The 15,794-nt window shown below is 37.6% G+C and overlaps 1 protein-coding gene and 1 pseudogene across 8 annotated transcripts in view; one reads left to right on the top strand and one right to left on the bottom strand.

Moving 5' to 3' along the window:
* Nucleotides 1-15,794, bottom strand: part of KLHL32 (kelch like family member 32) — a 252,577-nt gene that overhangs the window by 62,431 nt on the left and 174,352 nt on the right. For 3 of the 8 annotated variants that reach the window (XM_059401086.1, XM_059401087.1, XM_059401089.1), the window contains one exon: nt 3,362-4,088. The exons of 3 other annotated variants lie outside the window; for them this stretch is intronic. In XM_059401086.1, coding sequence (XP_059257069.1) covers nt 3,362-4,088 — 727 coding nt within the window. Of the gene's footprint in view, nt 1-3,361; nt 4,089-15,794 lie in introns of those variants that run through there. 2 more of the 8 variants (XM_059401090.1, XM_059401093.1) reach the window with 2 other exon arrangements.
* On the top strand, nt 11,888-11,992 carry LOC132018812 (U5 spliceosomal RNA; annotated as a pseudogene).

The raw sequence follows: 15,794 nt of genomic DNA, 5'->3' as shown, positions 1-15,794 counted from the left end.
AAAGAAAGGTAAGGTATCCAAATTTGTAAGGAAAACATAAAATTTTCACTGTTTGCAGATGATATCATACCATATACAGAAAGTCCTAAAGACTCAACCAAAAAAAAACTACTAAAACTGACACATGAATACACTGAAGTTACAGAACACAAAATCAATACATAGAAATTTGTTGAATTTCTATACACTAATAAGTAGAAGAAAGAGAAATTAAGAAAATAATCCCATTTACAATTGTGCCAAAAAGAATAAAATACATACAAATAAAATTAACCAAGAAGGTAAAAGACCTGTACTCGAAAAGCTATAAAACATTGATGAAGAAGGGGTGCCTGGATGGCTCAGTTGGTTAAGTGTCTGACTTTGGCTCAGGTCATGATCCCGGGGTCCTGGGATCAAGCCCTCTGCCAGGCTCCCTACTCAGCAGAGATTCTGCTTCTCCCTCTCTCTGTGACCCTCCCCTCCCCACTCCACTCATGTTTGTGCTCTCTCTCTCTTTCAAATAAATAAATAAAATATTTTTAAAAAATGATGAAGGAAATTGAAGATGACACAAACAAATGGAAAGATATTCCATGCTCATGGAATGGGAAAACAAATATTGTTAATATGTCCATACTATCCAAAACAACCTATAAATTTAATGAAATCTCTATCAAAATACCAAGAGCAGTTTTTGCAGAACTAAAACAAATAATCCTAACATTTGTATTGAATCACAAGAGGCCCTGAATAGCAAAAGCAATCCTGAAAATGAAGACCGAAACTGGAGGTATCATAATCCTAGATTTCAAGATATACAGAGATGTAGTAATCAAACAGTATGGTACTGGTATGAAACAAGAAATATAGATCAATGGAACAAAATAGAGATCACAAGAATAAACCCATACTTAAATGATCAATTAATCTTTGATAAAGTAAGAAAGAATATGCAATGGGAAATACACTCTTAAACAAATCATATTGGGGAAACTGGACAACTACATGCAAAAAAATGAAACTGGACCACTCTCTTATACCATACACAAAAATAATCTCAAAATGGATTAAGGTCCTAGAAGAGAGGACAGGCAGTAATTTCTCCAACATCAGTGATAGCAACATTTTTCTAGAAATATCTCCTGAAGCAAGGGAAACACAAGCAAAAATAAACTATTGGGACTATGTCAAAATTAAAAGCTTCTGCACAGCAAAGGAAACAATCAACAAATCTAAAAGACAATCTAATGAATGGGAGAAGATATTGCAAATAAAATATCTGATGAAAGGTAGTATCCAAGATATATAAAGAACTTATAAAACTCAACACCAAAAAACAAATAACCCAATTTAAAAAGGGACAGAAGACATAAACAGATATTTCTCCAAAGAAGACATATAGATAGCCAACAGACACACGAAATGATGCTCAACAACACTCAGCAACAGGAAAATGCAAATCACAATCATAATGAGATAATATCTTACACCTGTCAGAATGGCTAAAACCAAAAAAGAAACAAGTATTGGTGATGATGTGGAGAAAAAAAAAACTTTGTGCACTGTTTGTAGAAATACAAGCTGGTGCAACCACTGTGGAAAATGATATGTAGGTTCCAGGGGGTTCGGGTGGAAATACAGAGACACCAGGTGGCTCAGTTGGTTAAGCATCAGGTCGTGATCTCAGGGTTCTGGGATAGAGCCTTGCATCCGGCTCCTTGCTCTGTGGGGAGCCTGCTTCTCCCTCTCCCTCTGCAGTGCTCCCTGCTTATGCTCCCTCTCTCTCTCTCAAATAAATAAATAAAATCTTTACAAAATTACAACTACCATATGATCCAGTAATTCCATTACTGGGTATTTATCCAAAGAATACAAAAACACTAATTTGAAAAGATTTATGCACCCCTGTGTTTTCTGCAGTATTATTTTCAATAGCCAAATTATGGAAGCAGCCCAAGTGTCCATTTATATATGAATGGATAAAGAAGATATCCCTAATGGAGTATTACTCAGCCATAAAAAAAGAATCAGATCTTGCCATGTGTGACAACACAGATGGGCCTAGAGGGTATTGTGCTAAGTAAAATAAGTAAGAAAAAGGACAAATGCCATATAATTTCACTTATGTGTGGAACCTAGAAAACAAAACAATATGCAAACAAAAAACACCAGAAACAGAATCATCAACACAGAGAACACACTACACTGGGGCTTGCAGTGGGAAGGCTGGGGTGTGGGTAAAGGTGAAATACATAAAAGGGATTAAGACATACAGACTTAAAAAAAAAAAGTGATCATGTCTTTTAAGCACAAATATCTCAAAGTTACTCTTAGTACTTAAATTATCTGATTTTCCTATTTCTCTTTGTCCTTGACCTGGAAATTCAACAAGTTCCATCTGGGTTACAAAATGAGTATCCTCCAATTAAGAGAAGATGGGACCTTCTTCCCCAATAGGCAACACTTTCAAAGGAGAACAGTTTAGGTCTTTTCAAGAATTGAATTGGAAAATACAGGTTGATAATGTGGTGCTGATAACTTATGCCTCACAGACTCCTTCTGTACCAGTGGAAAGGCAGCCATGAGGGATTTGCAGGAGTATGTGGCATGGATGAAACAAGACTGGCAATTAGTGGAATACTGCTGAAATTGGGTCATGGGTACACGGAGTTCATTATACTAGTCTCTCTCTCTTTCTCTCTCTCTTTTTTTTTTTCATAAGCAAACGTCTTTTAAAAAAACTGAAGAAAATGTAAACTAAAATACTAAGTATCCCCAAATAGTAAGAAAGGGAGAGTAAGCAAGAATAAGGAATTTAGGTTGTCAGTATAACTAAAACCCACAGATAATACAGAAACATTACTTTAGCCAATAAATTAAATCCCTTCCATCCATGCATAGCATGGCTCCTATCTGGGTATATACCCCCTACTGTATCCATCAGAAAGGATTTGGTGGGTTTTTACTTTGCCTGCCCTGTCTTTGATGAAACGTCTCTTAGTTCCAAAACAGGATGGAAAAAGAAAAAAAAAAAAAAGGCAAAGAATCTGGATAAACCACAAAATGTGCAAAACAGTCCATGAGTATCAAAGACTGACAATCTAAACAAAGAAGGTTTGATAGAAAAAGGATGTGATGGGCCATTAATTTCCACCTTATACTTTAATCACTCAGAAAGTCACAGAGAGGTCAATTACTTCCAATTAACACCGCTCTCTCTAGAGTTGGTGCCCAATAAGTGAATGTTAATTAGCTAACATGGCATCCTTGGTTCAGTGGCTCAATTATACATGGCCATGACTACCAAAGCTTGATTTTTAAATTTATGCCACAACGGAAGTGGTTTTTGAAAAATCCAACATTATGAGGCATGTTCTACCTGAGATCCAAAGAAGACCATCGGCCACATATCCAGCATGGCATGAAAGGGATCGGTCAAAGGACTGCACAAAAGTCCACTTGTTCTTCTTGGGGCAATAGCGCTCAACTGTAGGCAGAACCTGGCGCAGTTCATTTCTACCCCCAACCGCATAGAGGTATTCATCCATGGCACCCAGCACAAAATGTTCCCGGCAGTTTTTCATGGGTGCTATCTCGGCCCAGGAATTACTGCGGGGGTCATAGCGACAGGCAGTCCTCACGGCACACGTCCGGCCACTAGCGTGCTCAACTTCTCCACCTGCTACAAACAGAAAGTCCCCCATGACTGCCACACAGTGATGGCTCCTTCCCACGGGCATGGGAGCCAGCTCACTCCAGTTGGCAATGGCAGCTATGAGAGCATTCTCCTGGTCAACGGGATTGAAGTACCGAAGTTCCTTGACTTTACAGACCTCACGCTTTTTCCCGCCAATGATATACAGAGTGTCTGACTGGAAGCGCGGTTTTGTCCTGCGAGTCTGCCAAACGGGCTGTGCATAGATGCTCTGGTGGTATTCCAGGGCCTCATTGACAAGAGCAGTTGCAGTTTTGCTTGCCTGGACGAGGGGGTGGGACAGGGCAACTGTATGGAGAGTGTCCACATCCATCAGGCCGAAGCGGATGTACTGCAGGAGCTCATCCATGTACTGGTAATGGCAGTTGTGTTCCAGCCACCTCACGGCTAGCTGAAACAGAGGGAGGGGGATGAGAGAATGCAGAGGTAAGGAAGAGAGCCACAGTGACCGTGTAGGAGCGGGTCACCTTGTATGCTTTCAGACACCGGACGAGACAACGAGACATCTTTTTTTCCTACAAACCCTGCAGCAGGAGACTCTCTTGACACTCAGCTGAGGAGTCCTTTTCTCCTGCATCCGCGGAGACACAAAAGAACTCGAGCATTGTCTTAGAGGTCAAAAGCAACGTTAAACTACACTGACAGAGACTTAAGGTAGCACTTGGGGTGAACAATAATCACTTTTCCAATACTGAGAGTACTGTTGAAAAACAGCCTGTTCCCTTGTTTCATGCAGAGAAGGTTTGGTACAGCCCAGGAATACCAACGATGACCAGAGTGGCCACAGCAAAGCAGCTCATGTCAAGGTGCTGTATCAATACAAGGAACGTAAGAAAATATGTGATCACCTGAGACTACGGGGCGTACTTGAGAGAGAATCAATATGACACTAGAAGAACGATTTAGAAAGAAAAAGGACATTTTCCCCCTGTCCCTCTGGTAGGTCTATTAGGAAACAAGAGAAGAAAAAGAAAGATTGTAACCCATCAATTTTATTTTTATTTCTCAATTAGTTTTCATCTTGGAGACAGTTGCTGTTTGCACATGGAACATACTGGCTATTTGTTAGAGCCATTTTCACAAAAACAGGATACAGAGGAGATGATCTTTGTATTAGAGACTCAATGGCAGAATGTAATCTTAACCTTTTTGTTTAGGTCTAGACCTCTTTCAAGAAGGAAAGGAGAAAGAACTCTGGGCTAAAGGCAAACAGAATTTCTTAAAACGAAAGCAGGAGCACGAAGTCATAAATAAGAAAAGTGAACAATGATTGAGAAAATGCTGTCAACAAAAAACCCATTCATGTTATGGCACACAGGATGGAGTTTGATTAATGTGACTTAATATTTAAGTCTGGCAAACCTTTCTACATAGCAACATGAAGTATATCTAATATCTTCAGTCAACATATTTGATATAAATTATCCTTAGCAGCACCTATATTAAGCTAAATCTCTTAGACGATATAATGTGGATGTGAAGGAATTAGCATGAAAAGGAAAATAATTAGAATTCTAAATAATTGTGTTGTATTTTATTTGTGACCAACAGAATTGAGGTACTGAGCTCCCCTTTCCAGATGATGTATATTACTAGGGGGAAACTCTACAGAAGGAGAGACAAGGAAATGTAGTGCTCTTGGACCATTACTCCCAGGAAAACATAAACTGGGTTTTATCTGAATAAAAAAGATCACAAAACTCTCTGAAGCACTAGATGATTTCATTTGAGAGTTTCTAACAGAGTTTCTGTATTCATTTGACAAATGTCTCCAAAAGGCAAGGCATATTTGGGGCTTTCCTTCTCAGCTTTCTGAATGAAGAAAATGTAGGAAATGAATTCATTTCTAATATATACTAAATTGCATCTCTTAATGAATTGCATAGTGAAGAGAAATGAAAAAAAAGAATGCCAGGTTAGCCTACTATTGCCAAGGAGGCAGACACGATGGACAGCAGATGAGTGATGCTCTCCAGCTGTTTTTCTAGAAACTAGCATTTTTAAAAAATATAAATAGGATACCAACCTGATGAAAAAATGTTTCTGTGTATGGTAACCATGAGCAATAATCAAAGATATTGGAGAAGAAAAGTGCCACTCATCAATCACCAGGTGTCCACCAGAAGTAGAGAGAGTTCCCATAGGCAACATCCTGGTTTTTTTCCACCCTAATTTTAGAAATTTCAAGGGACGGGGTTCCAACTATTTCCCTGGGGAGGTAATTCAACAACTTAATAAATGATCTTCCATCCTTTGCCCACAGAGCTTTCAAAAGTTCTCAGGGATAAAGTCACCCCCATTCAAGGTCATTTCTCATGCATCAGGTACAATTTTCTAAAACTTAATCTTTGATATTGCTCCTAATTTAATCGAGTAGTTCCAGCTGATATTGCTTTGCTCTGTAACAAATTTCTTGGCATCTTTACATCCTAATATTTCTGCATCTTTCATATGGATACTAAGGGAAACACCAGACAAGAAACATCAGATAAATATCCATGTCTCCATAGCCTCTTTTCATAGCATAGTGCTGCCCATTTAATTATTGTTCTCTTTCTTCATAAATCAGTTCTTCTTATGTCATAATCAATCTTCTAGCCCATCTCTTAAAACTCCTCAGTTTATTTTTATTTTTCTAGCAAACAGTGGCACTCACTGCATGAAAAGCACACGCGCCACAACGAGATTCTGCCTTTGAGAAAATCTGTAACAAATCAAACCGGCAGCAGAACAGTGACCACTGCGATCTATCACTGATTAATTTCTGACTTTCTGTCTACTATTAGGCTTATGTCACATCTATCACGATGTTTCCCATGTTCAATTTCCCCAATACTATGCATTACAGAACATTTTATGCACACACATTTAGTTCATATCTTCCAGGATAATTTTTATCTTATTTCTTGTCAGTATTTCTAATTTCTCTCAGATTTCAAATAATTTCTATGTTTTTATCATTTTAAATATTTTCAGGATATGCAAGTCATTCACAGTTGTTAGGTTTATCTTTTCTCCAGATCAACAGCAAATGTAATTTACAATTAACTGTTCCGCCACCAGCCTCAAAGCAATCTCAGCTACAGAATTAGTGTGATTTATGGGTTTAAATCCAGTGTTTTCCAAACATAACATGCACACAAATTAACTGGGGTTTCTGGTCAAGATGCAGATTCCAATTCAATAAGTATGGAGAAAAAGATAGGGAGTTTGCATTTCTAACAATCTAAAGATGATACATATGTATCATATGTATTCCTAATATTGCTGCTAGTCCATGGGCCACACATTGAGTTAGAAGGTTCTAGACAGATTCCTAATCATGAAACAGTAAATCTCTGCCTTACTGGAATAAATTAAGTCTTCTGTTTCAAAACTAAGGCTTAAATCAAATGAAGTCTAAGTAGGATGTTGTAGTAAAAATATGGGACACTTATGGCTTAGTCTTGAAGTAAAATAGTGTATTTCCTATGGGTAAGACAATTAGATGATAGATAGATGGATTTCTTTTTAAGACAGCATATTTTTGAGACCTTGGTTATATAAGGTCTGTGGATTAACAGCAGGTTCCAATAGCATATTGTGAGTCACATAAACACTCTTCTGAGTTCTGCTCTCACAATAATAAATAAATGTTAAAGAGTGGATCAACATAGATGGAGATATGCATGGAGCTAAAGAGTATTTATGCTAAGTGAAATCAGTCAATCAGAAGGAAAAATACCATATACTTTCACTCTTATGTGGAATTTAAGAAATAAAACAAGAGAGCAAAAGGGAAAAGATAGAGAGACAAACCAAGAAAGAGACTCTTAACTATAGAGAACAAACTGATGGTTACTGGAGATGGGTGGGGTGTTGGGGGAAACAGGTGATGGGGATGAAGGGGGGCGCTTGTTGCAATGAACACTGGGTATTATGTGGAAGTGCTGAATCACCACACTGTACACCCGAAACTAATATTACACTCTATGTATGTTAGCTAACTATAATTTCAATAAAAACTTGGGAAAAAAGTTACTGTACTCTTTTTACTTTTGTAAAAATGTAAAAGAAAAAAAAACGCTAAAAGCATGGATAACTCTTATTTATCCAAAAAAAAAAAAAGAAAGAAAGAAAGAAAGAAAGAAATGGCAAAGAAATTTCAAAGCAATGAGCTACCTCAAAATCACTTCTCCACTGTGAGCCCCACAAAGCCATGCTGAATTAAGGGCAGGGTGGCAGAGGAAATCCTGGGGTCCATTTAAGGGGTTTAGAGAATATAAACAGAAGGCTGATTCATCACTGGGGCATCATGGAACCTAAAGACCACAGTTAGCTTTATAGTATATTTTGGTGCTTATGTTTGGAAACAATTATTCTGGGAACTGGTAATTTTTAATGATACTGCATTGAGAAAAAAGCATAAGTCATGGAAGGCTGGAATCCTATTCTTTTTTTTTTTTTTTAAAGATTTTATTTATTTATTTAAGAGTGAGAGAGGAGTGAGTGAGCACAGAGGGAGAGAGAGAGGGAGAAGCAGACTGAGCAGGGAGCCCAACTGAGGGCTCCAGCTTGGGACTCTAAGATCATGATCTGAGCCGAAGGGATGCCAGGACTCTGGAATCATGATCTGAGCTTAACCAACTGAGCCACTCAGGTGCCCCTGAAATCCTACTTTATCTTACTTATTCTGGTATACGGATATCCCTATCACTCTAAGCTCCAGCATATTTTAATTGGGAGAAAAATGGAGCAATTAGCAAAAGTTTTTCCTATTTTTTTTTTTTTTTTTTTTTTTTTTTGGTGATAAAGCCAGCAAGAGTAGGAAAGAAATTAAGGATTCCATATGGGAAGGCACACAAAGGGTACCATTGGGCAAGATGTTACATAAATCACCTGAAACACAAGGGACTATCATCTCTAAAGACTACAGATCTCCCAAGCACCTTGCCTGACCCAGTCTACTTCAAATGACCCTGACGAAGAATTGTTCCTTCCTAAAAGGAGCATTTTCTACCACTTACTCCAACTTCAATTCATCCCATTCTCAGATCCTCGATAAAAACAGTGGCTGCACATAGTAGGGTATTAATATTTGTTGCATAAAGGGAAAATTATTTCCAACCGTTCTTGGGCTATTTCCCCTTTCCTCTTGAATAAACAGTATTAATTCCTTTGTATATTTATCTCCGTATCCCAGGTTTCTATTTCCTATCATCTCATCTTTGTGGCTTTTCTATAAAGGCCTTATAAACTCTCAGCATGTCACCCGGCAACACGGAGCACACGGATCCTATGTATAGAAGAACCTTGCTTTACTCTTTCACATGGTTGGTGTCAACCACATCTACTTCAGATTCTGGGCAATGCAATGAATATCATAAAATACTAGGGCAAGAGAAAACTTTATAGAGTTTATGTATTTCAAGCATCTCAATTTTACAGACGAAAATCAAATCTAGACCAGTTATCTCTCTTACCTCAAATCACGCAAGTGATTAGTAGAAAAGCTGGAACTAAAACCCCAGTTTTTCCGGCTCTTAAGTATAGAGAACAAAAGGAGGGATGCTGGAGGGGAGGAAGGCTGGGAAGATGGATTAAATCGGTGATGGGGATTGAGGAGGGCACTAGTTATGAGTACCAGGTGTTGTATATAAGTGATGAATCACGAAATTCTACACAGGAAGTAATATTACACTGTATGTTAACTCACTGAAATTTAAATAAAAACTTGAAACTCTAAGTAAATAAACAAATAAAAATAAACAAATAAATAAAAATTAAAGCTGAAAAAAACAGTTTTTAAATTTTATAATGTGTTTTTCCATTGTAGTACATCATGGTTATTTTTCCAACAGTAATTATTTTAAGACAGAATTCAGGCAAATGTAATTAAGACCAAACATAACTTCTATATACTCTAAATTAGAAAAATAAAGTCTGCTTTTAAAATACGTTTTCCTTGAAGACAGGGGGACAATATTTTGCAATAAACTTCATTTATGGATTGCTTCAACATAAAAACCATATATTTAATTTAATGCTTCTCAAAAATGCTTTTAATGCTCTTAAAGAGTGTATGATTAAAGAACAAGTATTTAGGGTAAAAGGCATCCTTTGAGTCTTGAATTATTGTTGTACGTTTTAAGGGAATATGTATTTTATTCTAGGTCATTCTTTGTTAACTAAAGCTGGCTCAAAAATACATAGAAAAGATAATCCCTTCCCTTTAGTTTTCTCAATGTATCCCAAGTGATATCATTCCATGGAGTAGAATATATGACATAGATATAATCCTGAATATAATAGTGTATGATCCAAATTTCTAGAAATTTTGCTCCAATTCAATTAAAATGCAGAATTCACTCATGTATTTCAGAAATATATCAGTTATATGAACAAACAGTACATTCCTAATATTGCAAATCCTGAAGTTGTGATCCAAATTCCTTTATTGCTCACGCTCAGACAGAAGCTGCTATTTCAAAATCTAAAATTCCTAATCCTTTGAAAGCAGCAGCTGTTCTTGAAGTCTAACTCTGCCTATATACGTATGCCCATATGTATGTGTACTACCCAACATGACCCCCAAGTCGTGTCAGAACAATAGGAAATCTTATACTCACAGATTTCCTGGAAAATACATAAATTCTAAAGTCATCCCAAATCCAAGAACACACACCAATGCAGTCTTCCATACCAGTACCTTTATGTCTTGCAAATACATATAAAAGTGCCCTTTACAGAGGCAGTTCTTATCAGATGAGAGATCAAATCTTTTTAATCAACACTAACAAAAGATAAAACCCCTACCCACATTGTCCAAAGGCAATAGTATTTCTTTGTCTTGATTCACAAATATTATTTTTCCGCTAAAAAGGGATGTTCTTATCAGAACACTTATCAGTCAGAGCTAAGGAAGGAAGGGCTGATATTTTTGCCCACAGCCTTACTCTGCCCTCTTGACCAGGGGCAGCTGTGATTATTCTCCTATTTAAAACTTTGGTGCAGACAGCTTGGCTGAAGGGGCAAACTGAGCCTCCCCATTTGCAGGAGCCCACGCTGTGAAGGCACAAGCATCTCTATCGTTGCCAGTCCTGTCATCCCACTGAGATAAGCCAGGGCACCCTCTCCCCTCAGTGCCCGAAAGGCAGCAGAAATTCCATGCTTTGCAAATTCCGAAAGGGACAAAGGAAGGGCACAGGAGCAAGTCAACAATCAACTGACATTCCTGAACCTCCGCCAGAGAGCCGGCAGGTTCAAGAGTGCTTGGCCAACAGGGGTGGGAAGCCATGGAACCGTCTTTTAATACACTGAGTGACAGTGCAAGGACAGTGTTTTCTAAGTGGAGTACGGAACAAGCTTTCCATCACAGGGACAGTGCACTGACTACTATACTTGACATTAAATACACTCTGTTCTACATTATTTTATGTATGTGTACTACCTTAAGTCCTACTAAACATAAACATCAAACTTGAGCAAGATACCCTTTTAATATTACATACAACTTCTTTAGATCATAGGTGTGGACAGTTTCCCTGGTCTGGGTGAGCAGGTGTTGAGACTTAGCATGTTACACTACACAGAAGCTCACTTCATTAACATGAGTAATGTCAAGTCCAAATAGTGACATATTAAACCAGAATAATGACTGCCAGAGAGAAGAAAGTTCATGTTAATAAATAAATGCACCAAATTTTGTGGCCATATTCTCTTCTTTGAGACCAAATGAAAAATTTCTGTTCAAAAAGACAACATTCCCATAAAATCCTAAAGCACCAGCAACTAGGGACACGGGACCAGAACATTTTTCTCTACCAGAACAATGAAAATGTTACCATGGGGGAATATTAAAAATTATAACAGTGCTCACTCGAGTGCTATAATTAAAACTGTGTCAACATTTTGCTTGTAAAACAGATTTTTCAAGGGAAGTTGCACATTAACCATTATTGCTGACTACAGACATATAAGACACAGAGGCTATTTTTTCCTCTAAGAAATATATTTCAATAGAATCAAATCTGATGAGGCCCCAGATTCATATATTGTCAGAAAAAAGGCCTGACATATTTTAAAAAGGATATTCAGCTTAGTAGATATGATAACAACACATATTCCTTCATTGTTCATTTAAAACTTTATGAAGCTGGAGACTAACAAATGCTCTTGTTTTCATCTTCAGCATAAAACGTGTGCCTGGTAATACTCTGGTTTCTCTTCAAATAGTATAAATCTTTTGCCTTTTACTAGAGATTACCATAAAGAGGAAGAGTTATGAGGTTTTTTTTTTTAGGGTTTTTAAAAATATATATGATGTCTACAGCTTACTCTTGAATGGCTCAGAAAAAGCTCTTGCTCTCTCTCTCTCCCCCATCCCTCCTTCTCTCTTCCTCCTCTTTCTTTCTCTCTTGCTATGTACACACACACACAGACAGAGACAGAGAGAGATACAGAGACAGAGAACACATGATAAAGCAAATGAGGTAGTTTGTTCAAGAAATCAGCAAACCATATGGGGGTTCTTTGTACTATTCTTATTCTTTAAAATTTTAAGTTTGAAATTATTTGGAAATTTTTAAAAATGGGAAAAAAACAGGAAAAAACTGCACCTGATAATCATCTTTATATATACTTTTACAAAATACATACCACAGAGCATCAGAAGCAAAAGCTCTTGAGACCAAGGGTGTCTCCTTCCCCAAAACATAGGACAGGAGGAATCACAACAAAGTTGAGGCCTGCCACACTTACGTGCCAAGTATTTAGGACAGAAAATAAAAAGGAACCTGAGATGTCCTTTGGTTCAATCTTATAACACCAAGAGGATTTGTCACCAGAACGTTTTAAGGATTGTATATCAAAATGAAGAGAAAATAAACAGAGGAAATGAGACGAAGTTAGGATACTGTGATGTCCTTTCCACCTGTGAGAACTGGCCACCAGTTTGGGATGATCTTTGAAAAAATAATAGAAAGAATCGTATGAGTATGACTGACATTGGACCATTCATTTGGCTTCTCATCGGGAAAATAAGTGAGTTGATGAGAGTCTCTTCTACCTGAAGGATATATGTCACTTATAGACCCATCAAAAGTAGTATTTTAAAACAGAATCCTCCAAACTTCCTATAGGTGGGAGAGGCAACCACATTAATCACTAGGTCTAGATTACAAGTGCCAGCTTTCCATAGCACACATAGTTTTTATAAATCTCTTTTTAGAAAAACAAAATGATTTTGGGGGGCTATCATTCTATATTCCCCAAATATATGCATGAGTGTGTGCACACGAAAGTGTGTATGTACCTAAGACCACATGCATACAACCGGGTTATACCATGGACTTTTTCTCCCTGGAAACAGCTTTGTTCAGAGCATATTATCTCACTTAATGGTTACCATCACGTGTAAAAATAAAATAATCTCAAAGAACACACATTTCAAATTTGTAAGACAACTGCTTAAAGGTACTATATATTTAAAATCTCAGAATGATGGGTGCCTGGTGAAAGTTCTGCCTTTGGCTCAGCTCATGATCCCAGGGTCCTGGGATCGAGTCTCACATCGGGCTCCCTGCTTAGCTGGGAGTCTGCTTCTCCCTCTCCCTCTGTCTCTTCTCCCACTATGCTCCCTCCCTCTCTTAAATAAATAAAATCTTTAAAAATAAACAAGATTTTATATGTCAGTGCAAATATTTTGCAACACTAGTCACATATAATTTTACCTGAGGACTGTCTCCCCCCCCAACATATCTAGGGGGTAAATATAGATGGGGAACATATCCTACAGGGCAATAAAGACAGCCAGCGTCACTAGTACCAATGATGCTGCAGGGAAAAATGGAACCTACTCTTGGTCTCCTTATATGTTAGCAAAATACAGAAACAATTCGAAATCACTTCTTCTTGCCCTCCAGTGATCTGATACAGGTCTCTAAGACAAAAAATAACACTCATTTCCCTCATCATTGATGGCATTGGAGTGTTTACTTGGTGCTGGACTGATAACAATAAAATAAGTAAAATCTTAGTATCTACATATTTATATGTGAGGTCCTTCTGAATATCAAAGCGACTTTACATGTGGTCAGTCTTATATTGTTAGAACAGCACAGGAAAATGAAGGAAGGCCAACTTGGTCAACAGAATAAAACCCTGCTACATCCCATCGACAACAGGGAGTGGGGTGACCCTCCACGGGTCGCAACATTGTGTATTGTTTCCCAACTACTGTATGCAATGAGGATGGATTATGAGGGTGAACGCTGAAATGGCCAGGAAAACGTGATGCTTTCTTCTACCACTGATTGGAATGTGCCCATAGAGGTAAATGGGATACAGTAGAACGGGAGGTTGGACTGGATGTCTAAGACCTATTTCTGCAACTTAACTTATTTGGGCCTTTATGAAAAGCACTAGTATACTGAGCCTCAGCTTCAGCATCGGTAAAACAAGGATGATGCTAGTTACATCACACGGGTCTCCACAGGACTCAGGGAGATAACATGACAGTGCTTGGCAAACTACAATATTAGGCCATATACAGAATTAATATGATGGCAAGGTGCCACCAAAAGATGGAACTAATCCTCAATTCAATTATCCTTTTCAATTCATGATAAAGGCAGCCCATTCAGACTATTTTTATAGAACACCATATTGCACGATACTGGTATAAATTTCAAGAAATCGCTGTAATTGATAAGAAATTTGCTACACAGTATTAAATACCTCACAGGGTGCAAAGTGAAAATAAAAGCATGACAGATAATCTGTTGCAGATGATGAACAGAAATGGGCTCGGTAATTCTCACTCAGTAATTTAAGGCCTGTGGCTTTGTTCAATCCCAAGTCAGAGAAGAATGAATGCATGGAAGGAAGGAAAAAAAGAAAAGAAGGAAGAAAGGAAGGAAAAGAAAAGTGAGATGCAGACATAAACCTAGGTTTTTCTGCATAAAACTCAGTGTATATTCACTTTCTTCAGGTGCCTTGAATCTCTCATTAAAAATACTTGAATTCGTGTCCGTTAAGTCCCCTCAAATCTCAACTCAGTTCACTGGGTAGCAAGGAAAAAAAAATATATATATATAAATATAAAATATATATATATATATATATATATATATATATATATATATATATATATAAACTAAGCCATCAGGCTTGAGACAACTGAAATAATGATTGAGCTGATTACTTTTCTTTTTGTCTTGTTGCTCTGGGGCAAATGATATAACCATGAATCTTTTCTTTTAGTATTTTTTTTATTCATCCATTCCTCAATCTCTTGTTGAATGCCCATTATGCGCAAAGAACTTACTTAATTAGTGAAAAAGAAGATTCTAATCAGTTCACATACATACATTCTAATTTTCCATTCACTTCCAAGCTCTATTAATACGATAAAACTCCAGGCTTACTCTTGACCTCAAGTATCTTAACATATCCCTAAAAATATACACACAGAATACTGGAATTAGAGGAAGAAAAATCCTGCAAATTTGGAATCCTGGAAATTCTGCTATTGTAGCCTGATTTTCGGACACAAGCAAAAACCCTCTTTTAATGTTGCCATTTCCTTCAAGAGTGTTTTAAATATTGCTGGTACATGCATATAAGTTTTATGGTTTTTAAAAAGCTCTTTAATTTGTAAACATGCCCTGGAGCATCCTGAGAGCATCAAGCCTTTGAATATTTCCTTATGAACTGATTCAATAATAATGAAGCAATAGCAGGTTCACTGACACACAAACTCCCCTCCCGAAATTAAAACTGTAATGACCAAAAGGACCTCACAGACTCAAGCAGCTGCCCCAAGTCACCAATACAGAGACAGTCAAATCCTACAGACAAAAGTTACTATGATGGATTTAGATGTCCCCAAAGTATCTAAGCTTGCATTTAAGGTTTTAACGTTGGCAGCCTCCAAATAAAAAGAACATTATCCTCAATGGTCACTTTCAACAGTAATCTAGAGCTACAGAGCGCAGTGATTGCAGTCGGGAGTCCCCTAACTGAAGTGTGTGACTAAACATGGTTGGGGGCCAGGCTCTGCTATCAAGGGAATGAAGCGGACGTGCGAGAACTGGGAACCCAGAGCCTATATTCTCAG

Source organism: Mustela nigripes, chromosome 5, assembly GCF_022355385.1.
Source record: "Mustela nigripes isolate SB6536 chromosome 5, MUSNIG.SB6536, whole genome shotgun sequence".
NCBI classification, from domain to species: domain Eukaryota; kingdom Metazoa; phylum Chordata; class Mammalia; order Carnivora; family Mustelidae; genus Mustela; species Mustela nigripes.
This window is presented reverse-complemented; position numbering and strand designations above follow the sequence as displayed.